General features: G+C 41.0%; 1 protein-coding gene across 5 annotated transcripts; it reads right to left on the minus strand.

Annotated features, from left to right (window-relative positions):
• Positions 1-1,697: 1,697 nt before the first annotated feature.
• Positions 1,698-12,675, minus strand: LOC148315071 (uncharacterized). 5 transcript variants are annotated; one of them, XM_088287551.1, is made up of 8 exons: positions 12,475-12,675; positions 11,660-11,708; positions 4,322-4,393; positions 4,130-4,204; positions 3,804-3,860; positions 3,591-3,725; positions 3,228-3,290; positions 1,698-1,942 (listed from the first exon to the last, which is right to left on the minus strand). In XM_088287551.1, the coding sequence occupies exons 1-8, from the start codon at positions 12,475-12,477 to the stop codon at positions 1,734-1,736; spliced, it is 663 nt and encodes a 220-aa protein (XP_088143677.1). In that variant the 5' UTR covers positions 12,478-12,675; the 3' UTR covers positions 1,698-1,733. The 5 variants fall into 5 exon arrangements, with proteins under 5 accessions (XP_088143677.1, XP_088143676.1, XP_088143679.1 ...); XM_088287553.1 differs by having other exon boundaries at positions 1,772-1,942; positions 3,591-3,644; positions 3,843-3,860; positions 12,475-12,511; XM_088287550.1 differs by lacking the exons at positions 11,660-11,708; positions 12,475-12,675 and adding an exon at positions 4,490-6,488.
• Positions 12,676-26,414: the final 13,739 nt, after the last annotated feature.

The raw sequence follows: 26,414 nt of genomic DNA on the forward strand, positions 1-26,414 counted from the left end.
TTCATTACCATGTAGTGAATATTGTATGTAAATGTCAATGTAATCTTTTTTAAAAAACCAACATCCTTTGGTACCTGTATACTTCTTTTGAGTTATTCCTTGCCCTCCAGGGGGTTAAGATCAGGGGATGTGGATTGTGGGCATGTGAAGCCCTTTGAGACTTTGTGAGCTTAAGGGCTATACAAATGAATTTGACTTGATTTGACATACTAATCACATTGTGCAGTTTATCACTTTCAGCAGGAACATGTTTCGTAAGGCTCCTTTTACTTTGTTGGTAGCATTGTACTCCATGTTGACAGCTCTTAGACCATCATCTAGATGAGCTCAAGGTTCACATTTCAATCACATCTTCAACCATGACTTTGCCATCTTGAGTTAGGTAGATCGCTTCCTGTTGCAGCCATTTTGCTCAAGGTGAACCCACAATGCATGAAAACCTAAATTATTGTGTGTGCTGTAGCCATCTTGCGCAAGGTGTCCCCGCATTGTATTAAGAACTGATTTTTTTGTGTGTGTAAGCGTGTGTTTTGTGTGTGGGTGCAGTACCATTTTCGGCCACTAGGAGCAGCATAGAGCAAACACAGTTATACACAAAAATGTTGGTTTTTGTGCATCTTGGGGCTACCTTTGAAAATTTGACAGGACACTTCTTAGGTCATTTTATGACTAAATCAATGGTTAAATTCGTGGGGACCAGGTTTTGGCTCCCCACGCTATGATTGTGCTGTCAGATACTGGTCCTCACAATAGTGCAAAGACAAACACCCACACACACACGCACCCCCCCCCCACACACACACCCCTTCTTGCATTTGTTACCTTCTTAAGACCACCCATAAAATGCCTACTTTCCAGGACCACCCTTTCTAGACATCACAGGAACAAATGAAAGGCATCCTTGAACTTGGAAAAAAATCTATTTTAATTGTATCACAATATAACATTAGATTTTGCCTTTTTAAGACTACCCATAAAATGCCTACCTTTTTAAGACCACCCCAAAAAAAATGCCTACCTTTTTAAGACCACCCCCCCAAAAAATGCCTACCTTTTTAAGACCACCTTTTTTAGACATCATAGGAACAAATGAGACATCCCCGAATTAATATATATATAGATAGATAGATAAATAGATATATATTTATTAACAGTGTCACAATATTACCTAAGAATATAACCTTTAAAACCCCCAAATAAATACCTACCTTTTTTGGACAACACTTCCTTGGCATCACCAGAATTAAATACATCTCTCAACTTGGGTGTGGACAATGTATTTTAACAGTACCACATTTGGCAAATGTTAAATAAACCCTGACATGAACAAGCATTTTGCTTCCTTCAACAGCAAAAGCAAACGTTTGCTGCTCAAGTTGCAAATGTTAGCCGCGCAGTGAGGGGCTTAAAGCTCAATTCTCTTTAAAGTAAGCCATATGTTGGATCTAAATTAAACTAAATTAACTATCCTATTGATGTCGACGGTATGATGACACTTACACCTGTTTTTTTAAAATAAGTTACAAAAGAGCAACCACTAAATAAAAGAATAATATAATATGAATAATAAAAATAATAAATGAAGTAAATAGATCAAATTTGAGACAAGTCTGCAGTTTCTCCTACCGACTTATTATGTCATCAAAGGATGTCATTTATTATACGTAATAAATATATACATTATACAGTGTGTGCAGCACATTATACAGCGAGAAAGTAGTGGTGACCTGTGTCTATAGCCTCTGATCAGAAACAATCCTGTTGTGGACATAGAATTTAACGGCCTTCCAGTCCCTCTCAGCAAGGGCTCCCGGGGAAGCTGCGATGCATCTCTCGCAGTCTGCTTTTCCCGGGGTCTTACCCGTGCGTATAAAGTCCATCAAAGAGTGTTCAACAGCCTTAACCTCTTCAGTTGACCACTTTCGTTTGGGTCGATTCGTACCTTGAAAAGAGAGTAAAAACACTTAAAGCACAGATACTTTGGAAATTAAAGACATTCTTGACTTTCCTCCCTGCCCAATAGGTGTAGTCTCTGTGCCTATTGTTTTCCAAGAACTTGGGTTGACCTGAATAGGTTGTCAGTGAATATAATCGGGGCTGCGACGATATTACAAAAAATATATATTTTATAATATATAAAATAAATACATCACAATACATTTATCCTTATTGATAGCTTCTTTTTGTTCTCAAACAAATCACAGCCGACACATTTGTTGTTGATGCTACCAGCAAAAGAGGATTCTGAATTAATCATTAAAAAAACAGACAAGGCATTCCATTTGGAAGGTGAGGAAAGGAAAGGAAAATTCACTTCATGTTAATTAGGTGTTGAACTGTTCACTTGTGCAGTACGATTTCATTTACATTTTTTGTTGTTGTCTTTTCCTACCACACCAGCTTTAGGCTATCATCTTATTTTTCTTCTTAAGTTCTTTTACTCAGATTAACTAGGTAACTACAAGAGGAGTTTACGTCAACTCAGGGTGATCTGCAGGTCATTGCCTGTGAATATTCTCATTCATGCAGGTCATTTTATTCTGAAGGCATTGAATCAATTGCAACTGGACTGTTCTGTTTGACTAGGTTCACATTGAAGAGAAATGCAACCCGGATTGGATGTTTTTTTTTTGCCCATATATGACCTGCATCTTGTTTTTTGTGATAGTCTGATTAAGATTTTTTTCAAATCCAACCTGGGTTGCTTTTATATGTGGTCCTATTGGATTTTTTGCAAAGCAACCACAATCTGAACAGCCGGCTCACATATGTACATCCTTGATTTTACTGATTCGCTTCACGCAGGCATAGACAACTGTTTGATTGTCCGTGAATCTGCAAAGTTGTAATGAGTCACGGTATTGGCTTTATATTTATCTTTAATTTAATTCCACTTGAAACAAAGCAAAAAGTGCACATTTGTCATAACTGTAGTCACCACATAAACGGCAATGACGTAACATTATCTTTAGGGGTGTCTCCATGAAACATCAGGAGGTTATTTTCACATCTTAACACTATTTGTAAGGCAAAGGCAATGCAATGAGTAACTATCCCTGCCGAGCAGAAGAGACTGGACGTAGTAACTTGTGTCTGGCATGAAAAGGGTAAATGAGCATTTTGTTTCCCTCTTGCTATTCAGTTACAGTGTCTAGAAACTTCTACAACAATAATTTAATTTACATGTACAAGGCACAGGAGACCTAAAAATGATAGGACATTCTTACCTCGTGATCCTCGCTTCTGTCCAAGTTGTCCACCTTTCTTATCCTGAGGTGGAGGTTCCTCTCCTGGAAAATATTCATGGGAAATAAAATCATTTACAATGCATCACTAGCCTATTGTCATATCATTAAGTGGTGAAAACAAGGCATGAGTTAATATTTTCATTCTGGTACAATTTATCCACCCATTGGGCAACACTACTTGAGTAACATTGCCCTAGCTCGTTGCAAGAGGGCTCTTTTTTGCGAGTCGCTTTTTTTTTTTTTTTAATTTTCAAGTCAAAATTCTCAATTTTCAGCTCAATATATTCATTGTTTGGTGAGCCAGTGACATAAATGTAAAAGTCAAAGCCATGTTTCACACACCTGAATGCTGTTCTTCTCCAGGTTGTTGTTTTTGTCGAAGAACTGAAGCTCCGCCTGGAAAACATTCATAGAAAATGACCTCGGAGAAAGAATGAGCCTCTGCAACTTTTGTAATTGTATGCCCATCCAGCGTCACTGTACAGAAACATTCATAAAACAAAGCAATAAAATTCATGTCGAAACACAGGACACATAAAACAAAATTCTAGCCACCAGAGCCTTGATTCTGTCCAAGCTGTTGCTTTGAAGCACCTTTTCCAGGATCCTCCCCTGGAAAATAGTAATCAGGAGCAAAATGATGTAGATAGCTTGTCTAGCCTACTGACACCTCATAGGCAGAGAAAACATGGCAGAAATTCTCAAGATATATTGGTTCCGTTTATCAGCCCATTGGGCATCACTAGATCAGGAACATTCACCACCTATCTGTTGGTGAAAGTTATACAGCAACATTACTGTTAATAGAGCTGACGGACATATTTGACTGACATATTAGTTAGCGACCATCAGGACACGTAATCAACATGCAAAATTCTTACCTGCTGAGCCTTGCTTCTGTGCAAGCCGCCTCTGTTTTGAAGCACATTTCTTCTTCTGATTAACCTGTTCCCCTCCTGGCAAACATTCAATTTGGCACTGATGTTATTTTTACATGCAAACCGACCGTCAATGAAACATAACTTTAATTTACAAAAAAAATTTCTTGTCTGGCACACAAATCAGAAGAATACCTGACATATCTGCTGCAGCACCAAGATCATCATCTTGAGATGAAGAGCTTTCTTGCATTATGTCAGTTTGGTCTTTATGGTGACAAACAAAGGCAGATTAAGTCAAATACCAGTGAATTTAAATTATAGAGGTGGAAAGGCATCTTATCCTTAGAATAATTTTCTTACCATTGGGGCAAATCACGATTTGATCCAGGCTTTTTCCCTTAAATTCTCCTAGTCTGCCCTGTTCACAGGCCATCAAGACCTTGCTTATCTTTGCCAATTGCAAAGTTCCTTCGGGGAGGCGATAAAATTTTCTGTGCACCCTGATGTCATGTCCTAGAAAGTCTGCCAAAAGATCTTGTTCAGTGTCATTGAGATTGAGTACTCTTGAAAGAGTGGCCACTTGTTTTCTCAGTTTAGTGGAAGACAGAGTTGCAGGACTTTGGGCCCCACAGTTTTTAGCCAACTCCCGGATACAGTCAGACCCACGAAGTCTTGTTCCAAACCCTGGTCTAGCAAACAAATACATATTTTCACCAACACCACATGAGCTTCGCTCCTCAACAAGTAGCTCGAGAGACTGCACCATAGCAGGAGTTAAGATAATAGGCACCTTCCTGCCGCGCTTCCCACGAATTTCTACACGCTCAAAATGTTGGCAAAGCTTTTTTTCCAGTCCAGTCAGGGCGTCTCCAACATCCTCATTAAATGTTGACTTATCCCGTGTGATAAATACTTCTAAGCTCATCTTCGAGACTTCACCTTCGCGCCTTCTGTTGAAAAAGATTATCTGTGCTAATATAACTTTAACAAGATTGCTCCAATTCCTTGAGTTTTTTTCGTACAATAATTGCTGGTGATATTGTTTTTGCTTGTCCGCCATGTGCATGTGCATTTTTTTGACATCCTCTGCTAATGGTATGAGCTTCGGTTTGTTCCACTTCTTCTCCTCCAGTGTGCGGTACGCAGCAGAAGAAATCATTTCGTTCCAGGTTAGACTGTACATACGCCTAAACTCTTCGACCACCTGCCTCTTTTCGTTGTTTTGTGTTGAGAGGGCTACAGCCTCCATAATGTCTGCAACCCTCTGGATGCTTTGCCCTAGCTTTGTAGCTAGTGTGGGTTTCTCAAATGTATTGATCTGATCATCAAAGCCAGCTACTAATTTCACAGCTCGAATTACATGTTCAAAGTGTTGTGGATTAATATAATCCTCCAGTGTTTTTAGAGGGGTCACTGTCCTTCCGAAAATCACAAGTCTCCCCAGTCCTCGCATAATTTGGCGGATGTTGTCGTGCTGGGAAGCAGTTTCACGGTGCTTGTTGTACATTTTTTCTCCGACTTTCATGATGTATTTATCACCTTTAATAGCAAGGGTTATTTCATCTTGAGTCATCTTATTCACTAGGGCCCATACTTTCGTGCTCACATCTTTAGGTGCTGGTTGAGCAGAAGCACACAGTGATTGTATTCTTGTTTTCCCCGGTAATGTTCTGCGAACACTTTGTGCAAGCACGCACCGTTTCGCATGCTTCCACATAGACTTGCGCTTGAAGTACCCAAAGCATGCAAAACAATGCTGATAGTCCTTTGGATTGCTCTTGCCTTCACTTTGTTGTCTACAAGCTACCAGTGTCCCTTCTCCTTTCGTGAGTGCATCAATGTTTTGTGCTCGATTTCCCTGCTTGCGAAGGAGATCCAGCAGATTTCTCCTTTCCTTCGACTTTTTGGGATATATCACTGCATTGGCAACTTCACTTTTATCCTTATGTTTCCGTTCCAAGTGTCGTGCAATTTTTGATTGTGGTTCCCTGCAGTAAAGGCAGTAGTTTTTCTTCTGGTGGTATTTTTTAGATCCATCTACTTTTGTAACATTAGCTACAACAGGAGAATCACACTTTTTATCAGACCGTGCCTTATGATAGGATGTTTTAAATCTAGTGTAAGTCTTTTTCTTTCTTCTTTCAAACATAGAGTCATCTGTGTCGTCTTCTACTCGAGAAATTTTGATTCTCTTGTCACTCTTTTTCTGTCTTTTTTTGGTCTTCAGTCTTGATTCACCTGAATTGTCTTCTTCACTCACACTTAAGCAACTCTTATCACGCTTTTGGGGTCTTATTTTGGTCTTCACTCTTAGACTTGAATATCTCTTGTCACTCTTGCGCCTTTTTTTTGTCTTCAGTCTTCCATCATTAGAATCTTCATCTTCACTCAAACTTGAGCATCTCTTGTCGCTCTTTTTGTGTCTTTTCTTAATTTTCAATCTTGATACCCCTAAATCCTCTTTGTTGCTAGAAAACAACGTCAGATTGTCGTGCGTCCCTGTTTTTAGCTGGGGTTCATAAGAGTCTTCTTCCCTGGAATGTATTTTTTCATCTCTGCTTTGTTCTGATGATTCGTCAGAATTGGCCTCTGATGATGCTGGTACATACTCATCCCCACTGCTGTCATTGGAAAGTGACACTTCAGAGTTGTCCTCCAGCATTCCTTTGGTCAACTACAACAGGACAGAGACATAAGAATCAAAACAGATGCAACTTCACATCACAAGTCTTCCCTAAAATAGAATAATTTATTAAGCTGACAATACAAAAAGGACAATACAAAACAAAATTTGACTCCTGTGACTTCCATTTAAATCTGACAATTACAAATACAAGCATGTTCTGAAGAACATAGGAGCTATACTTACAAATACACTCTCTTCTCGTGTTAAGGGCGGAACCACTATTTCATCCTGCAACTGCCAAAATTGTAAAGGGAATTATTAGAATTTTAGTTCAAGCATTTTGAAAGTATAACAGACAATACACCAGATGTTATTATATATACATAACAGGCTATGTTACAGCTTGCGCTGTTGTGAAACTATATAAAGTTGTATTGTATAATTTAACATTATAGTATTACTATTTAAAATTAATAATAATTAAATATAAATATGTAAAAACCTTTTGGGGCTCGTTAACTTGTGGAAGAGAAGATAAACCGCAATCAATGGGGAAAAAAAATGGATGGATGGGGAGATAAAGGGCTGAACGATTTATCGTTTTGGGACCGAAATCTCAGACAACGCAATATCGAGATCGTCAAAGCTGCGGTTTGCGTCACACATTCACGAAGCAGATCACAAAAAAAAAAAAAGAAAAAAAAAAAAAAAGAAACAAAAGCCTTGTGCTGTTGTCCGAAGCCCCGAAAGTTATTTCTTTCCCCCCTGCTTGAGTGCGCAGCGCCAAGCTATCTTGCGCCGCTGGACTATGGACTTTATTTGTACTATAAGAAAGTCCGTGCACAGCAGCAGCATCAAGCTGTATAATTACAAATAAACGACCGCTCTAACACGTAGCGTTTTCTCAGAGGCGGCAAACAAAAAGCAAAGTATAGCGTTAGTTGTACAGTCGACTTTTCACAGAAGTCTGGTTAGAAACGCGTTAGGGTGGAAAGCCGGCAGCAATTAACATAAATGTTATCTTGCAATCAGTACGTATCTAGGCATAGACACAATAAGATGACGGCTATAATAGCAATATAGCAGACGCTCTGCGACCGGAACACGTAAACGGATGACTTAATCATGACGAAGAGGTCCGATGTCAAACGTATAGTAAATATTTATAATCTCATCAATAATATTTGCACCATAGAGTATTGGGTTTTGAGATCTACACAATAATAGGTCTCAAATGTATATATTTTAAGCAATTTTGCTTTGCTAAAGGGACAATGATTTCATTGACATAATCTGACATTTATGTACAAAGAAAATGTACATTAGTACAAAATGTAAAACAATTTGGGCTTTAAAAAATACATTTCAAATACACAATTACACATAAATACAAAAATACAAATTTATAAAACTATTTTTTAAAAACTTGGAAAAAACGGCCCTGCTCACGAAATCTCTGAAGTGTCTTTGCATTATTACAGTAATAGCTTTTATTGTTTTTACTGGTATAATGGCATGCTCTGTAATGTCTGTAAATGTCACTGTACATTATGCAGAAAATCGCAATCGTAATATCTGTCAGAAAAATGACAAGTTTTTCCTAAAATCATTCAGCCCCAGACAGAGAGAGAGAGAGAGAGAGAGAGATGTAAATTAATGTTACACTTGTCCATAAACAATCAGTATAAAGAGATTATTATGCAAGTTAGCAAAGAAAAAGGCTCGCTGAATATTAAGGAATGTGAGTGTGTTGCTCAGCTGGACAAATGTAAGGTTTTCCCCATGTGTTGAAATTAAATTAGATTACATTACAAAAATAAGGTTGAAAGCCAATTGAGAGCCAAAGGCAAAGTAAGTAAGTCTGTCTTTTTCTCTGTTAAAACAAAAATTAAACCAAAACAGAATAACATGAAAAAAATGTTGCCGGGGAGACCTCATTAAAAAATTTTCATGTTTTAATTTCCACTTTCCATTTTAAGATCTCAAATATAACATATCCTACCTTTACGTTCTGTTCAACATGACAGCTATCCATTACATCAGCAACTGCAACGAAATCACATGAGAGAAGAGCATTAACCAGGTTCCTAATGAGCTAACAGCAGCCATGTGCCTTTATTATAAACTTTCACCTCACCATGAAAATTATTAGAGTTAGCGCATCCGAGACAATAAAAATACATAAAGCCATGATCAGCCATGCTAAGTACACGAAACATCTTTCACTGAAGATGCACAACTACTTGGAACAAAGGTCACTCAGTAAAAGGATAAGTTTGGCTCAATTCCATCTGTTACATTATTTTATTTGTTGTAGTTTTCTGTCAGATTCTCAAGGAATATGGTTGAGGTAATTCAAACATTGGAGAAAGCCCTTGCGCGATGAAGAACCCACTTGTGGTAAAAGCCATCAATAACAAGCTTCCTGAATTTGTGAAGAAAGCAAAGCTTGTCTTTATGGTCAATCGAAAAAATAGTGTCACGTAAGTCAATCATTTTGATTATTATCTTGCATTTCTGAATGAGCAATAGGATAACCTCAAGAGACTTGAGCATCTCAAAAGCACATAAAAGCTCTGACAAGATGGATAACAAACTAACACACACAAAAAATGCTGCGACTAAATCCATAAATGATTGTGTTGTTTGTGGAGATGAGAATCACAAACACCATGACAAGATCCTACTGAAAATGTTTAAGGTCTGAAGACATGCCCAAAAAGAAGGTATTGCGAAACGGAATGATGTATGTGCCTTGAGAGGCACGTCCATGGTGGTGGGTGTAAAGACCAGTACATGTGCAAGAATAAAGACTGTATGAAAATGGGCTCTTCAGATCGCCACTACCTCCTTGGCTCCAAAAGTGAAGCTAAGAAATATGAACGAGGGAAAAGCACCGCAGGGAAAAGACAGCGGAAATAAAAGTCAAACAGAGAAACAAGAAAGATTCTGAAGTGAACGTTTTCCAGCTATAGCAGAAAGATGCAAAAAGGCTGTAAAAAGGCCTGGAATAAGGAATTCCACAATGTCAAACTTGGTGGTTCTCAAAGAAAGTGGACTGCAAGAGAGTCCAGTCCTGATGATGTTGTTGAAAGTCCTGACTAATGCAGGACAAAATAAAGTTCCTCTTACGTGCGGGTAATTGTGACACAAATCTAACACCATACTGTAGATCAGGCATAACCAAATGGCGGACCTCGGTCCGGATGCGGACTGACTGATGGTTCGGACTGGACCCATGACCAATTTATGATAAATGTACACGAACAGAATTTTTTTTCAGGCTACATTCGCAAATGTGGTCGCTTCTATTACGGTAAATGCGTCACTGATTTGAGCCAATCAAATCTTTTGTTTCTGATCCACTGCCAAATGTGCAGCAGACATGAAGAGAGTGCTTGCTCAAAAGTTAGCAAGGTCGATGCGTGTTGTTTTAAAAATGAATGGACGGAGAAATTGATGTTCATTCTGGCTTCAGCCGGTTTAAAACCAGTGTGCGTCATTTGCTCCGAAACCGTCGCACCAACACGAAGTGCCACTACGAAACAAGGCACTGCTCTTTTGCTCAAAGTTGTCTGCTGAAGTCTGAGGAGAGAGCACGCAAAAACATCGAACTTTGAGTGCAGTCTTGCGGATTTTTACATTTTCCATTTTCGTTTACAGCCAGCGGCATGCAAACGAATGTTCACTAAAAGTATCATTCATGGATTTTGGGCAAACATTAAAAAAAAAAAAAAGTTCAGTCAGGGCAGTTGCGAAGGAGTGCTAAAATGCGGCTAACAAAAATTATTTAAAGGAAAACACAAAGACCAGGTATGTGAAATAATCAACCAAATTCTAAGCCTTCCCTTTTTTTAGGCGGACAACTCTTTGATTTCAGGAAAAAAACGGGAAAAGACATTAACTCAATGCTCAGCAGTTGATTTATTTCTGCAGGAGATATTTTCCTTTTTTTTATCTGCAAGTGTCGCCCTTAAATCCTTTAACCTGGAGCCGCTTACATTTTCTTGAATGTGAAATAAACCCCTTATATTTATTTGACTGGGAAATGTGTTTAATGGTAACATTGTTAAATATTTAGTATATAAGTGTGCTCTATTTAAAATTACTCTAAATATTAAAACTATATAAAAATGTGAACATAGGCTAGACCAGTGATTCTCAAATTGTGGGGCGCGCCCATGCTGAGGGGGGCACGTGGGACCCTGAGGATGCTTTTTTTCCGCCGTGGTATGGCTGAATGATGCATTGTTTTAGGACCGAAAAAGGCGATCTCAAACAACACGAGTTTGAGCCCTTTGACTCTAATTTTTGTCTTTTCTATATTATGTACATTTTAATAACTGTGTTTGGTTTGGTAAAAAAAAAAAAAAAAAAAAAAACTAAATATTTATCATCTCATCAATATTTGCACAACAGAGTACTGTATTTTGAACTCCTCACAATAATAGTCCTAAAATTTATATTTCTTATCAATTTAGCTTTGTTAAGGGATATTTTATTGACAATCTAACATCAACATACAAAGAACATGCACATTAGTACAAAATGTAAAAAAAAATTGGTGGGGGGGCGCGAATTGTTTTCTTCTTGGTAGGAGGGGCGTGACAGGATATAATTGAGAAGCACTGGGCTAGACAATAAGGGAAGTAGGACTTTGATTCGAACCTTTTGATTGGAAGAAATTTTAGTAGTGGGCCTCTGTGACTTTTAATTGAATACCCCTGCTGTAGATTCTGCCTACAGCACGGAGAATGCAGGGATCTGTGATTTATTCCTGATTTTGATTAATTGAACAGTTTATCAAACGCATTTTGTAGTGATATTGATTACTGGCCTATCCTGACACAAATTAGATTTACCCCACCACTAAGCCCCCACCACCCCTTCGTCCCCCAACTCACCTGCGCCGTCAAAAGTGTCACCACTGGAAAAGAAATCTGTGCCTTCCTCCTGTAAACAGTGACACAATCAAAGATCATCAGATCACAGAACTACTTTCACTTTACAGCCTCAGACATTTTAAGTGTTGCTTACCAGGAGTGTTAAACTCACTACACTTCACATATAGCATAATTTGTAGTAATATTTACTTGAAAAAAAACTTGTCAAGTTTTTCAAGTAAATATCACTCCCCAATATTTGCAGTGTATAGTTTTAACCCCTGGCTTACACAACCATTGGGCTATCATATTAATCAGTTTGGTCATTCAGTTTTAACAGACTAAAAATCAAATAATTTATTGTGTCATAATGTGGCTTTTACCAAAATATACCGTATCTCAATGAACAATATCTAGAGCACCTACGCGAAACAGGCCTATACTAAAAAAGTACAATGACGCATGTAAAAAAAAAAAAGTAAACCGCATGACAATGGAAGGAAGATGAACTAATCATCATCATCCATCATCATCCTGTCCTCTGCTTCTTTCTCTTTCGCACTCATCGTGCATTCTACTTTACACAGACTTTAGAAGCTTCATTATAACGTGTATTTCACAAAAACAATAAACCAAATTAATGGATTCAACTGTTTTACTCGACGCTGGCGCGTGTACAGGCCGCTTATTAACAAATAACTTAGCATTAAATATGCGGCAACCATCCTGGAGAAGTTCCACCACACTGACACAAAGTTAGCTCATTTTACATTGCTCGAACTCCCGTGTGAAAATTGAAGGCAAGTAAAAAGGGAATACAAAAATAAAACACTTACCATTTCTCTTGAATGCCCGGCAGCTTGAGCCCAATGTCCTGTACTCTCGATGCTTGTGGTTAGTCGAGCGAATTTGCCGATAAGCAGGTGAGCGGTCGAAAAGGGAGTGCTTGTTTTTAACACAGCACACACCACCGTAACAGCGAACGTAGTTATCAAGAGCAAAAAAGAGAAACTGGTTAAGATTTTTCAATCCATTATGCGGCCAAGAACTCATGATAACTTATATCTCGTCATGATATGTTTTTTCTTGAAACGACAAGTGATCGGTGAATGGGGAGGAGGGGGCAATTGTTCGACTTCGCACCAGTAACGGGAGAAAGATAGTACGTTTGGGGACCTCTCTGTTCCACACAAGCATACAAGTAAAAGAGACACACAAGCGGCTGTCCAGTTAAATCGCAGCCGCAACACGGCCACCAAATTAGTTATTAGTTATTTTTTGTACTACTACCTGAGCTTGCTTAGTTGTTTTACTTACTTTCTATTTGGTCTGTTTTAGACATCAGAAATGTAATTATGGTAAACACATACTTCAAATCAATTACCCCCCACGCCCATTTATTTTTCAATGCAAGTTACAGTACAGTAAAAGAATTTCTCAAACAGTTGAGGGAGTTCAAGAAGGAGTGAAAGTGCCAAAATTAATTAAACAAATACACCATGAAATGTTTAATTAAAATTATCAATAACAAATTCGATGTTTAATTTATTAATTAAATGTAGAATAAAATAAATAAATGTGTAAACCCGGTTAGTAAAATATGGGTGAATCAACGTTGCAATATGATTTATATATATATATAGAGAGATATATAGAGATAGATAGATAGATAGATAGATAGATAGATAGATAGATAGATAGAAAGATAGATATAAATATATATATATAAATATATATATAAAAATATATATATAAATATATATCAGATCCAAGAGGAGCAGTGCAGTTTTCGTCCTGGCCTTGGAACAGTGGACCATCTCTACACTCTCTGCAGGGTGCATGGGAGTTCGCCCAACCAGTCTACATGTGTTTTGTGGACTTGGAGAAGGCGTTCGACCGTGTCCCACGGGGAGTTCTGTGGAGCGTGCTTCGGGAGTACGGGGTACAGAGCCCCTTGATACGGGCAGTTGGTTTCCTGTACCACCGATGTCAGAGTTTGGTCCGCATTGCCGGCAGTCAGTCGGATTCGTTTCCAGTGAGGGTTGGACTCTGCCAAGGCTGCCCTTTGTCACAGATTCTGTTCATAACTTTTATGGACAGAATTTCTAGGCGCAGTCGAGGCGATGAGGGGATCCGGTTTGGTGACCTGAGTATTTCATCGCTGCTTTTCGCAGATGATGTGGTACTGTTGGCTTCCTCAGGCCGTGATCTCCAACTCTCACTGGAGCGGTTCGCAGCCGAGTGTGAAGCAGTTGGGATGAAGATCAGCACCTCAAAATCTGAGACCATGGTTCTCAGCCGGAAAAGGGTGGAGTGTCCTCTCCAGGTCGGGGAGGAGATCCTGCCCCAAGTGGAGGAGTTTAAGTATCTTGGGGTCTTGTTCACGAGTGGGGGGAGGATGGAGCGGGAGATTGACAGGCGGATCGGTGCAGCCTCCGCTGTGATGCGGACGCTGTATCGGTCTGTCGTGGTGAAGAGGGAGCTGAGCCAAAAGGCGTGGCTCTCAATTTACCGGTCGATCTACGTTCCTACCCTCACCTATGGTCACGAGCTGTGGGTCGCGACGGAAAGAACAAGATCTCGGGAACAAGCGGCCGAAAAGAGTTTCCTCCGCAGGGTGTCTGGGCTCTCCCTTAGAGATAGGGTGAGAAGCTCGGCCATCCGGGAGGGACTCAGTGTCGAGCCGCTGCTCCTCCACGTAGAGAGGAGCCAGATGAGGTGGCTCGGGCATCTGTTTAAGATGCCTCCTGGACGCCTCCCTGGTGAGGTGTTCCGGGCATGTCCCACTGGCAGGAGGCCCAGAGGACGACCCAAGACACGCTGGAGAGACTACGTCTCCCGGCTGGCCTGGGAACGCCTGGGCATCCCTCCGGCAGAGCTGGAAGATGTGGCTGGGGAGCGGGAAGTCTGGGCTTCCCTGCTGAAGCTGCTGCCCCCGCGACCCGACCCCGGGTATATAGAGATATAGATCCGTTGGCACACCATTATGATGAAAATATGTTTGTTTTTAACTTGAAAAAGACAAGTCATTGGTGTAGGTGGGGGAGGGGCATAGTCCTTGTGAGGACCACTCTGAGTTTCACACACATGTAGAGGCCTGATTGAGGCACAAAAAGCTGCTGCCCAGTTACATTGTAGCTACTACACGGCCACCATTTTGTTCATGTTGTACGACTACCTGAACTTGCTCAGTTTACTTATTTTCTAATGTTTTGTTTTGTTATGATCAGTAATATAGTTACAATACTCCATACAGGTTCAAATGTACCCCCCCCCAATGTATTTTTTTCCATGCAAGTTAAAGTGGAGTAAAACAACTGTTCAACAATTGTTGTCTTATGTATTCCAAAGCTAATTATGCATTAGGGCCCAGAGAGAAAAGAAATGTCTCAAACACAGCAAGCGAAGTGGCTGAGTAACATCTCGCAGAACTCTATGGCCACAAGCTAGCTAGCAGAGGAGTCGGTTAACATCCTAAGGCAAACCCTGATTGGTGATATTCATGGAAGCGAATAATAAATTGTTTGCTGCTGTAATTGGGAATGGAATAATGCCCGAGTTGAATAAGCTATTTGCTTGATAAAGGCATATTGAGAGTCGGAGGACGACTAAATAGGCTAGCAATGCCAGAAGGCCTGAAGCACCCAATCCTTCTCCCAAAGGGACACCACGTGTCAAGACTCCTGATGGAACATACTCACAGGCAAGTGGGGCATAGTGGGAGGAATCACACGCTATCAGTATTAAGACAGAAATATTGGATCCCCTGTGCCAACACTCTTTGCCGAAAGGTCATCCACGACTGTGCAGTATGCAGGAGGCTAAGAGGCAGTACTGGTGAGCAGAAGATGGCAGACTTACCAACAGACAGGATCACTCCGGATCTGCCACCATTTACTAATGTTGGAGTTGATTACCGTATTTTCGCAGTCATAAGGCGCACTTTAAAGTCACAAAAATTCCCCTTAACAAACAAAGCGCCTTGTCAGTCGATGCGTCCATTAAATGGACAAAGTACCACTCACGTCCATCAGCCCTTGTCATCAACGAGCTGTTGGAAGTGCATGTTAGCACACCCTGCTGGGCAAAGAGTGAGTTGTTCATGTTTACAATCGACCGTGACAAATACACTATCTGACTATAATGTTTGGGTGATGGTGTTGGAAAAAGCTGGACAAAGGGCAGCTGTCCACAATGTTTTAGTCTGTCTTATCATTTATGTTATTGCAAGCAAGAAACGTCCCAGGTTTAGACAACAGACAAAAAGTCCAAAGCATAACAGCACATCTCTTTAAACAGCCATGCAAATCTCTCTAAACAGCTATGGGATTGTGGGTCTCTGCTCCCAGAATGCATTGCTTGAATTAGCTAAGGCTGAGTGGCTTTTGTGTTATTTTAATTTTTTTGGGTATATTGATGGCATGAGAGATACATGTTTGTGTTAATCTTATTTCTATGTTTCATTGTTTGCTTGTATGATGAGTTTTTTATTTTTTTTTTAAACCGTGACTCTAAGGAGTGTGGTAAGCAGCCAAGTCCCTCCCCTGACGTTGCTTTGTAGGCTATTGCCAATGCACCTAATATTGGCCTGAGCCATTGTCAATGTCAGCTATTGTCAATAGAGACTTGGCGTCTGCTGGAGTGATTGCTTATGTTATTGGGGCATAGTAGGCTGCTATCGGCTGTGTCAGTGTGGGCAGCTCTGCCAAGTTCATGCTATGCTAACAGCAGCTGTGCTATCGTCTTGTCAGGCGGTGCGTCCAGTATATGTTACAAAGACAGAAATAGCGCCCTCAACAGGTGTTGCGCCCTTTGACACGGCGCGTCTTTTGGGTGCGAAAATACGGTATTTCGGCCCCATTGAAATCAAGCGTGGGAGGAGCATAATGAAACGGTATGGAGTCCTCTTCACATGTTTGGCCAGCCGTGCAATGCACCTTGAAGTGGCCCATTCGCTTGATACAGATTCTTGCATAAACGCTCTCAGACGCTTTATTTGTCGACGAGGTCAAGTGAATGAACTACGATCCGACAACGGGACTAATTTTGTCTCTGCAGAAAGAGAATTGAAGGAAGCGATTGGGGAATGGAATCAGGATCAGATCACCCAAGCCATGCAGCAGAAGGGCGTAAGGTGGACCTTCAATCCCCCTGCCGCTGCCCACCATGGAGGCGTGTGGGAAAGATTAATCAGGATATTGAAAAGGACTTTGCTTTCCATTACAAGGCAGCAAATTCTGGACGATGAGAGCCTTGTCACTGTCATCTGTGAGGTGGAAGCCATCCTTAATAGCCGTCCATTGACCACCCTGTCCGATGATCCTAACGATTTGGAACCTCTGACCCCAAATCACCTCCTGCTATTAAAGGCAAAGCCTTTGCTGCCACCTGGACTCTTCAAGCAAACCGATTCATATGCCAGACGACGCTGGCGACAAGTACAGTATATAGCAGATTTGTTCTGGTCCAGATGGGTAAAGGAATACCTTCCACTTATGCAAGAACGCCATAAATGGAGCAGAAGCAGAAGAAACTTTGTTAAAGGAGATGTTGTGCTGATTGCTGATGCCAACTCCCCAAGAGGATCTTGGGTTATTGCCAGAGTGGTAGATACAAACCCTGATCAAAGAGGAACTGTAAGAAGTGTGAAACTTCAGACGCCGACCAGTATTATAGGGAGACCGATAACCAAGATCTGTCTGCTGGTTCCAGCTAGTCAATGACGCACCTTATCGAAAGTGCGATTGGCCAAATTGGTATTTATTTATATTGTACGATGCTCCAAATTTTGAGTATTATTATTTCGCTTTGCCCATAATAATAGGGGCCGGTATGTTGGAGCAGTTTTCTTTTGAGTAATGCAGTATGGCAACACCACCACTAGGGCAATTGATGACGTCAGCACTGGTTGCGTTCATCCATAAATAACGAATGCAGGACAGGTGGGGGAACGCTGGTCGGATACTGTTTTTCAACCGCACTTACAAAGACGCATTATTTATGTACAAACTGGAAGATAGAAGATAGTATATTGTATTGATTACCGCATATGCGCGTATGTTTTTGATTTGAAGTTTGGAAGACCGTAGCCATTGATATATTTATTTGATTTACTTGACTTCACGGCATGACATCTGGACTGAAATGACTACGATTAAGACTAACCCTTGACTGTTTGACGTAACATACATAACTACACATCAACATCAAGACCAGTGAAGCCGAGCGAACGTCATCGCAACTTCAACTCATGGTGAGTGAGTGCGCGTTAAAACTTTCTTTAGCCAGCGTATCATTGAAACGGCAGTAATACTAGTGTCATTGGAGCCGACGTGTATCACTATATCTGAATAGCTAGCGTTGTTTGCACTGCGCTGGTGTCTAGGTCTCTTGCGTGCTAGCTCCATAAGATTAGCTTCAATGTCGGGTGCTCTGGCCCCAGCAATACACATTCTGTGGTTGGATTTTCAAGCTTAATGTATCGAGTAATTGAGTCACCTTTCACTAAAGTGCGGGAGCCAGGAGACCGAGGTGGAATGGAACTGCTCTGTGTCTTAACAGGCTCAACGCGATTAGCAAGCCATTTACGGGCAATGCTAACCGGTGCTGTCCGCCACATTTACGCTTACCACATTACTCTGCTCTAGCTGGCGGACACGTCCCTCTAGCAGCGAGAGTCTTTCCATGAGAATGGTGCAAGTGTTGCATGTGGTGGTGCACGAAACCATAGTTGCGTTTACTCGCCCGGTGGATGAAAGCAGACGAACAGATGTCGCGCCGAAAGTGACGTCACGGGTTGCGTCTCCTCAGAGTTCGTTCGTGCCTCAGCTTGGTTGATACATTACCAACACATACCTGTCAGGGCACAATAGTGACATTGAGAAAACGTTCTCGGTGCACAGCCTCTCTTGCGTCATCGCTAACTGACTGTTCTTCCACGGTCGTTCACCATCTCCATATGAGACTGTCAAGTTTGGTGAGTTTTCGTGTATGTTTAGGGGGTCAAAAATGCGATCGAACGATCGGAAAATAGAAAAAAAAATAATAACTAGCGCTGCAAGCAGCGATAAAGGGCCCTCGCAGCCCTGGCAACGTTGGGGTACCGGCACGTTGGAAATGTGAAATATTTACGAGAAAAAACGTGAGGAATCCTCACAAGGAATTTTTGTGGAGTTAAAGTTCAAGCAGTTTTTGTTGTCAAAGCCTCGTCCATGTTTTAAGTAAATTCAAAATGGCCGACTTCCTGTCAATTTAGAATGTGGCTCCCAGACACTTCTTATTATGTCTTGGCTTTATACATGCATCATCAAATTTTCAAAAAGTTTGAAGAAACACAGATCCAGGGCTGTTTTTTTTCAAATGTTCAAGGCGGCGATAGCGAGCCATTTAAAAAAAATTAAACAACAAACTAATAAAATATTGATGAATTTGCCAGGCCTGATTTTTCATGAGTTTTCATTTAAATTTCGAACCTCAAAATAAGCAAACTTGTTAACCTACTCTGAGAAAAATATCAACAAAAATAACTTGTATTTGCTTTAACCAGTAAGTGGCACTACCACTACGATGAAAAATAAGTTGGTAGATGTCTTCAGGATTGGACTATCCTTAAATTTGAAAATATTATAGAAGTTAGGATCATTTGATTCATGTTACGGTAGCTTTTGTTGCCACAGAGATTAATAAATTTCTGCAGCACCGTAATGGCTACGCCCTTTGCTGAAAAGTCACAAAATTCAGCATAGACTAAGATCAACGTCTTGAGGCTGTTCTGACAAATGTTCAGTCAGCTTCCTGAAAAGGGATCCGTGCAGCATATTAAAATGTAAAAAAAATCTATTGTTTTGAAACCATGAGGTGGACCTGTGTGTATAATAGTATAATAATATATAGATGTCTTCAGGTCGGGACGTTTTATGTACAGGGTAAGTTTGGGATTTTTTTAGAGCATGAGCAGGGGAGTTTTTAAGCATTTAGTCCATTGTGGTGAACCGCCCCCATTTAAGTAAATTCAAAATGGCCGACTTCCTGTAAAACCTAGCGCATGGCTCCAAGAGACTTTTTGGTAGGTCTTGGCCTTATACATACTCCATCGAATTTACAAAAAGTAGGTGAATCACTCAACCACGGCTGATGTTTTTGAATATTTCTAGAGGGCCATGGCAAGCCATTTTAAAAAAGCTGCACATTCCATTCCGCAGGATTGCTATGGTCATTGTGGGTCCTTTGACAAAAAGCAGTGGTGTAGTGTGTGACAACGCCACACGTTTCCCAGAGGCATTTCCATTGCGCACAATCACTGCTCCGGCAGTACTTTGTGCCTTGGTGCAACTCCTTTCCAGAGTTGGCATACCAGATGAGATTCTAACAGACCAGGGAACCAATTTCACTTCAAGGTTAATGCAACTGTTCAACAAACAACTGGGCATCTCCGCCATCAAAACCACTCCATACCACCCACAGACTGATGGACTAGTGGAAAGGTTCAATCAGACCTTAAAGAAGATGCTCCAGAAATTTTTGGATGATACTGGAAAAGACTGGGACCGGTGGCTGCCCTTTTTGCTGTTTGCCTATCGCGAAGTTCCTCAGGCGTCAACAGGTTTCTCTCCCTTTGAACTCTTGCATGCTTGGGAGGTTCAGGGGCCATTGGACTTGCTCCGAAAGGCCTAGGAGGCACCTTCCACCACGTCAAGTGATCGGGGGGTGGTGAAATTTGTGCTGGAAATGAGGGATAGACTGGCCAGGTACCAGTAGGAGGCAGAGGTCAACCTGCGGGAGGCCCAGAAAAGCCAGAAGACCTGGTATGACCAGCAAGCTCGCCACCGGGAGTTTAAACCCGGCCAAAAAGTATTGCGGCTTCTCCCCACATGCAACAACAAGCTTTTAGTAAAGTGGCAGGGGCCATATGAGGTCACCCGGAAGATGGGTCCAGTGACCTATGAGATTTTCCATCCGGAGAAGAAAAAAAATAAACATACTTATCATGTGAACCTCCTCAAAGAGTGGAAGGAGCGTTCAAACCAGGCTCCAAAGGAGGTCATACTCGCGCGGAAGGTGGAGGAGGACGACGACGACGAGGACGACGACGACAATGATGATGATGATGATGACGAGGCAGAGCTGGAGTCCTCGACGACGACAGATGCGCCTGCACTGGCACATCTGAAACCCAAGCAAGTCACAGAGATGTGCTTAATTTTCAAGACGGTGCCTTCTCTTTTTTCCGCCAGCCCAGGGAAGACGACGGTGGTAGAACACGTCATTCGTCTCAAAGAAGGATTACCAATTCGTCAGCGCCCCTACCGAGTTCCGCAACACTTGGTGGAGAGACTAGCCAAGGAGCTCCAGGAAATGCTGAAGCTTGGAGTCATTGAGCCTTCCAAGTCGGAGTGGTGCAGTCCGGTGGTTATCATCTCCAAGAAAGATGTGTGCTGATTTAGAAAGAGAGTGAAAGACGTTTAAGAGAAGAAGCAGAAAGTACTTAATATGGAGATAAAGAAAGACGAAGAAACAGGAGCGAGAAAAAAAGGAGGAAATGCACCAGCCGAGGATCAAAGAGACAGTGACAGTGAAAAAGGAAGTCAGGGTGAGAGAGCTGAGGAGGCGGGCCAGCGAGAAAAGGAGCCGGGATTGCCTCAACAAGTGGACAACAGCGCCCTGGGAAGCCTGCCACAAGAGATGAATGCAAAGCGGCCTGCCAAACAATCACACCAATCCAAGATAATATGCGTAAATGGGCTGCGGGCCTCACGACCACCCCGTCAGCACCGATCTTCTACCAAGGACGTGGAAGAGGAAGAGGACACCTGCCAACAAAAGACGACGTCTGCTACAACTGTAGGAAACATGGCCATTTAGCTCGAAACTGCCGTCAACCACCCAGGAAATTACAATTTACACAGACAGAATCAAGTTTGATAAGAAATTTGTGATTTGTCAGGACCAGTCGTGAAAGCAACGCAGGATCACGTGACGTAAAAAACAAACATAAAAAGCAAGTGGAGAAGCAGTTCTACATCAACGTGCGTTTTACTTATTAGGCCGTGATACACTGACACAATTGGACCTTAATATCAGAGTCAATAAGCAAGGGCGAATTCAAACAAACGTCAAAACTTTAAAAGGGCACATTATTATCGGTTGCTACATTTGGAAGAACAAAATAGGACGTCAATAAATTATTAGAAGTAGCTCACAATAGAGTCTGTTTGGGCGATGGCGTGCAACACATGGTTAGTCTGCAAGGGACTATCAGATAACATGTATCAAAAGTAAGTGACTTACTGAGGCCTCATTTCGATTCAAAAAGGGCGCATTGTCAGTGATAAGCAAAAAGAAAAAACTGTGCCAAAGCCTTAAAACCAATAAAAGAGAAGTAAATGATGTCTTTGAAAGAAGTGTGCAATTATTGTCGGGCATGGATTGCAAATTACTCAGAATACTCAAGAATACAAGATGGCGGCGCGCATAGACGCAGCGGCTAACGGCTCTCCCTCCCGCACTAACTATTCTCTTATTTATCGAATTTATATATTTATCTGAATTATTGTTGTATTGCACTGGAGAGGGGAACTCTCTAATATCGTTGCACACTTGAGTACAATGACAAAGGGATTTCTGATTTCTGAAATTACACGACCATTGCTGGACATCATTTATGACAAGCCAATGACAAAAAATAGTTTGAACACTTGCGGCTGACAAAGCTTTTGAACTTGTCACGCATGAAATCATTGATTACAATGTATTAGCATTACCAACTTGATATTTAATTGATAAATTGAGTCATGGGAACTCCCATGTCTCAACAGGGGGGGGATGATGATTGATATCCATAGTATGATGATTGATATAATTGATATCCATAGTATGATGATTGATAGCCATAGTACAGGACATTTGCTGTACCACTAGTTCTACAAATAAAATAAAAAATAAAAATAAAAAAATTGTAGGTCATGTCTAGTGTGTAGTAAACATAATGTTCAAGGGAAGATGAGACCAAAAAGAAGATTGTATTGACAAAGCATCTTAACGCACTACCAAATTACTATGAGCCATTTGAGCAAACAGTGACTGCAAAAAATGACTTCACTAGCCTAGGTTACTGAAGGAACCAGGGCAAAGTGAATCCATTTGTATATTAGTCACAACAATTGGATCCCGTGGCGAGAGCCACGTCAGAGTGTGATCAAGCAGTCCTGACCGCTGCTTTAAGGAATCCAAAAATGACATCCTTGTCCACCACATTCACATTGCACGGCGACCTAATTGTCACAGGGACACATTACACTGATAAGGTGGGGTGCGCTCTGCGTCATTTTTTCCCGCACCAGTAGAACATGCCTCACGACTGTGGAGGCCGCATCCAAATTGCCACCAAGCCGCGACCTGACCTTTTGGACACTTTTCTCCCGACTGGAGAGACATTTTTTTTAGGATTGCAAATTGAAATTTAGTTTCAAGGGATATTAAAATCTGTATGTTCAGGACAAGCAGCAGAATGTTTTGCACTGATTCAGGCTTGTAAGACACAAAACCAGGTGCACATTCCAGACTGATAAGAAGTAGAAGCGTTTGAGAACCAAGGTCACAAAACAGATAACTTGTTAGAGAGAAATTGTTAGAATAAGCAGGAAGAGCGTAGGCGGGTGTGAGAAAGTCAAAGTTTGAACAGCAAACTTGACAATTTGATCTCACACCAGGAAAAATGCACCACTATTTGAACGCACACATTGGGATAACAAAGGTGCAAACATTGCTGAGGACAGGTTCCGCAAATTGGTAGATGGCAAATCCTGGCTGCCTAATTCATTGGTTTAAAGGAGTAACAAGAGTGACACATGAGCGTAGCTTGGTTCCTCTCTGGCCTTGGCCATTTCAATAAGCTCGCCCAAAAGGAGTCAGGACATTTAAACCTGACAGTGGCACTACCACTACGATCAAAAATAAGTTGCTAGAGGTCTCAATGGCTGGAATATCTTCAAATGTGAAAAATTTCAAGAAGATGGGATCATCTGAGTCATGTTGCCGGAGCTTTTGTTTCCACGGTGAATAATCAGACTTTGCAACACCGTTAAAGCCACGCTCTTTGACAAAAAGTCACAAAATTTGGTATGGGGTAAGATCAATTTCTTGAGTCTGTTCTGACCAATTTTAAGCCGAATTTGTTTAAAGGGCTCCGTGCAGTACGTTAAATTGTAAAAAAAACAACATTTTTTGTCACCACTAGGTGGCGCAAGGTGTATAACTGAATACAAACATGTAGATGTCTTCGACTACCGACTCTTTATGTACCTGTGATGTTTTGGATTTTTAGCAGCTTGTGCAGGGGAGTTATCAAGCATTTTGTCCATTGCGGCGAAGGAAATATTCAACGAAAACTTTGAAGCCCCGCCCCCGTCATATAGTATTTCGGAAACTAAAGATTTTTGTCCCAGTGTTTGTCCCAGGTCTTAAAATGGTACAGCCGGAATTGTAAGGCAATCGGATGAACCCTGTAGCATCAGGGTGCAAAAGAATGACCTCTGTAAACGTGCAAAAATGGGCGAAAGTTGGACTTTCAAAAATTCATAACTCACTTTCTGTTCATTATAGACTATTGTCGTCAAAGAAAGTATTTGTAAATCTCGGGGTACTACACGTGCCTGGCAATTTTCGGAGGCCTACGTCAAACGGGCCAGTTTTTCCTTTGATGTTTCCCACTCTAGTTGGAGCTAGAGAGCCAATTTGTTTGCGTCGTTTACGACGACGCAAAAATATCAAATTTTTCGCCATGCCTGATGAGACTGCCAAGTTTGGCGAGTTTTGTTGTTAATGTTAAATATTTATGAGAAATAACGTGAGGAACCTTCAAGAGAAATTTTTGCGTTGTTAAATTTAGAGCAGCTTTTGTTGTCAAAGCGTCATCGATGTTTGAAGTAAATTCAAAATGGCCAACTTCCTGTGCAATTTAGCTCCTGGCTCCAAGAGAATATTTTGTAGGTCTTGGCCTTATAAATACTCCACAAAATTTTCAAAAACCTAGGTAGCACACTCAACCAACTGCTTTTTTGAAAATTTCTAGAGGGCGATAGAGAGCCATTTTTTAAAAGCTGCATGAGAAACTAATAAAATATTGATGGTTTTGCCAGGCCTGATGTGTATGCAAAGTTTCATGAGTTTTCATGCATATTTAGAACCTCAAAATAAGCCTAAGTTTATTAGCGAACTATGCAAAGCCACACCCACAGCTTTTCACGAAAAATGATACATTTCGTATTGCGACATCCGGAAGGGCTAAACATTCATCCAAGCAAATATGAGTTAGACCTTATTAACCTGCTCGGAGAAAAACATCAACAAAAATAACCTGCATTTGATTTAAACAGTTGGTGGCGCTACCACTACGATTAAGAATTAGTTTGTCGATGTCTTCAGGGTTGGGCTCTCCTCAAATGTGAAAAAATTTGAGATGATAGCATGATCTGAGTGATGTTACAGGAACTTGTGTTGCCAAAGAGAAAAATCAGACTTTGCGGCACCGTCGTGGCCACGCCCTTTGCTGAAAAGTCGCAAAATTCGGCATTGACTAAGATCAATGTCTTGAGGCTGTTCTGACAGATTTTTAGTCAGATGTGTTAAACGGGCTCCGTGCAGTACGCACCATAACGGCCATGCCCATCGCCAAAAAGTTACAAAATTCGGCAGAGAGTTCAATGTCTAGAGGTGCTTGTGTCAAAAAATTTTGTCAGATTCGTCAAAAGGGCTCCGTGTAAAAAAATAAAATAAAATTGTTTACACTAGGTGGCGCTATGTATATAACAGAATAAGAACATATAGATGTCTTCAGGTCCGCGTTTGACGTACAGGTGAAGTTTTGGATTTTTTGGAGCATGTGCAGGGGAGTTATTAAGCATTTTGTCCATTGTGGTGACACGCCCCCTTTGAAGTTAATTAAAAATGGCCGACTTCCTGTGCTATTTCGCTCATGGCTCCAAGAGACTTTTTTGAAGGTCTTGGCCTTATACAATCAACATAAATTTTTCAAAAAGCTAGGTGAAACACACAACCGGGGCTGCTCTTTTGAAAATTTCTAGAGGGCGATAGAGAGCCATTTTTAAAAAAAACTGCACGAGAAACTAATGAAATATTCATGATTTTGTCAGGCCTGATGTGTGTGCAAAGTTCCATGAGTTTTCGTTCATATTTAGAACCTCAAAATACGTGTTGTTTTATTGGTGATATGTGCGATGCCACGCCCACAGCTTTCACAAAAAATGAAGAATTTCGTATTGTGACATCCTGAAGGACGAAACACTCAGCCGAGCAAATATGAGGGCGATCTTGTTAACCTGCTCAGAGAAAAACATCAACGAAAATAATTTGTATTTGCTTTGACCAGTTGGTGGCGCTACTACTACAATCAAAAATAAGTTGGTAGATGACTTCAGGGCTGCAATATCCTTAAATGTGAAAATTTTCAAGAAGATAGGATCATCTGAGTCATCTTGCCGGAACTTTTGTTTCCACGGTGAATAATCAGACTTTGCGGCACCGTAATAGCCACGCCCTTCGAAGCAAAGTCACAAAAATAGGGATAGAGTAAGATCAATGTCTAAAGTCTTTTTTGGCCAATTTTCAATCAGATTCGTTAAAAGGGCACCGTGCAGTACGTCAAAATGTAAAAAATTATAATTTTTGTCACCACTGGGTGGTGCAAGGTGTATAACTGAATATAAACATATAGATGTCTTCAGGTACCGACTCTTTATGTACATGTGAAGTTTTGGAT

The sequence above is a fragment of the Idiotropiscis lumnitzeri genome, unplaced genomic scaffold (assembly GCF_059441095.1).
Source record: "Idiotropiscis lumnitzeri isolate Australia: NSW breed Sydney's pygmy pipehorse unplaced genomic scaffold, RoL_Ilum_1.0 HiC_scaffold_146, whole genome shotgun sequence".
In the NCBI taxonomy this organism is placed as follows: domain Eukaryota; kingdom Metazoa; phylum Chordata; class Actinopteri; order Syngnathiformes; family Syngnathidae; genus Idiotropiscis; species Idiotropiscis lumnitzeri.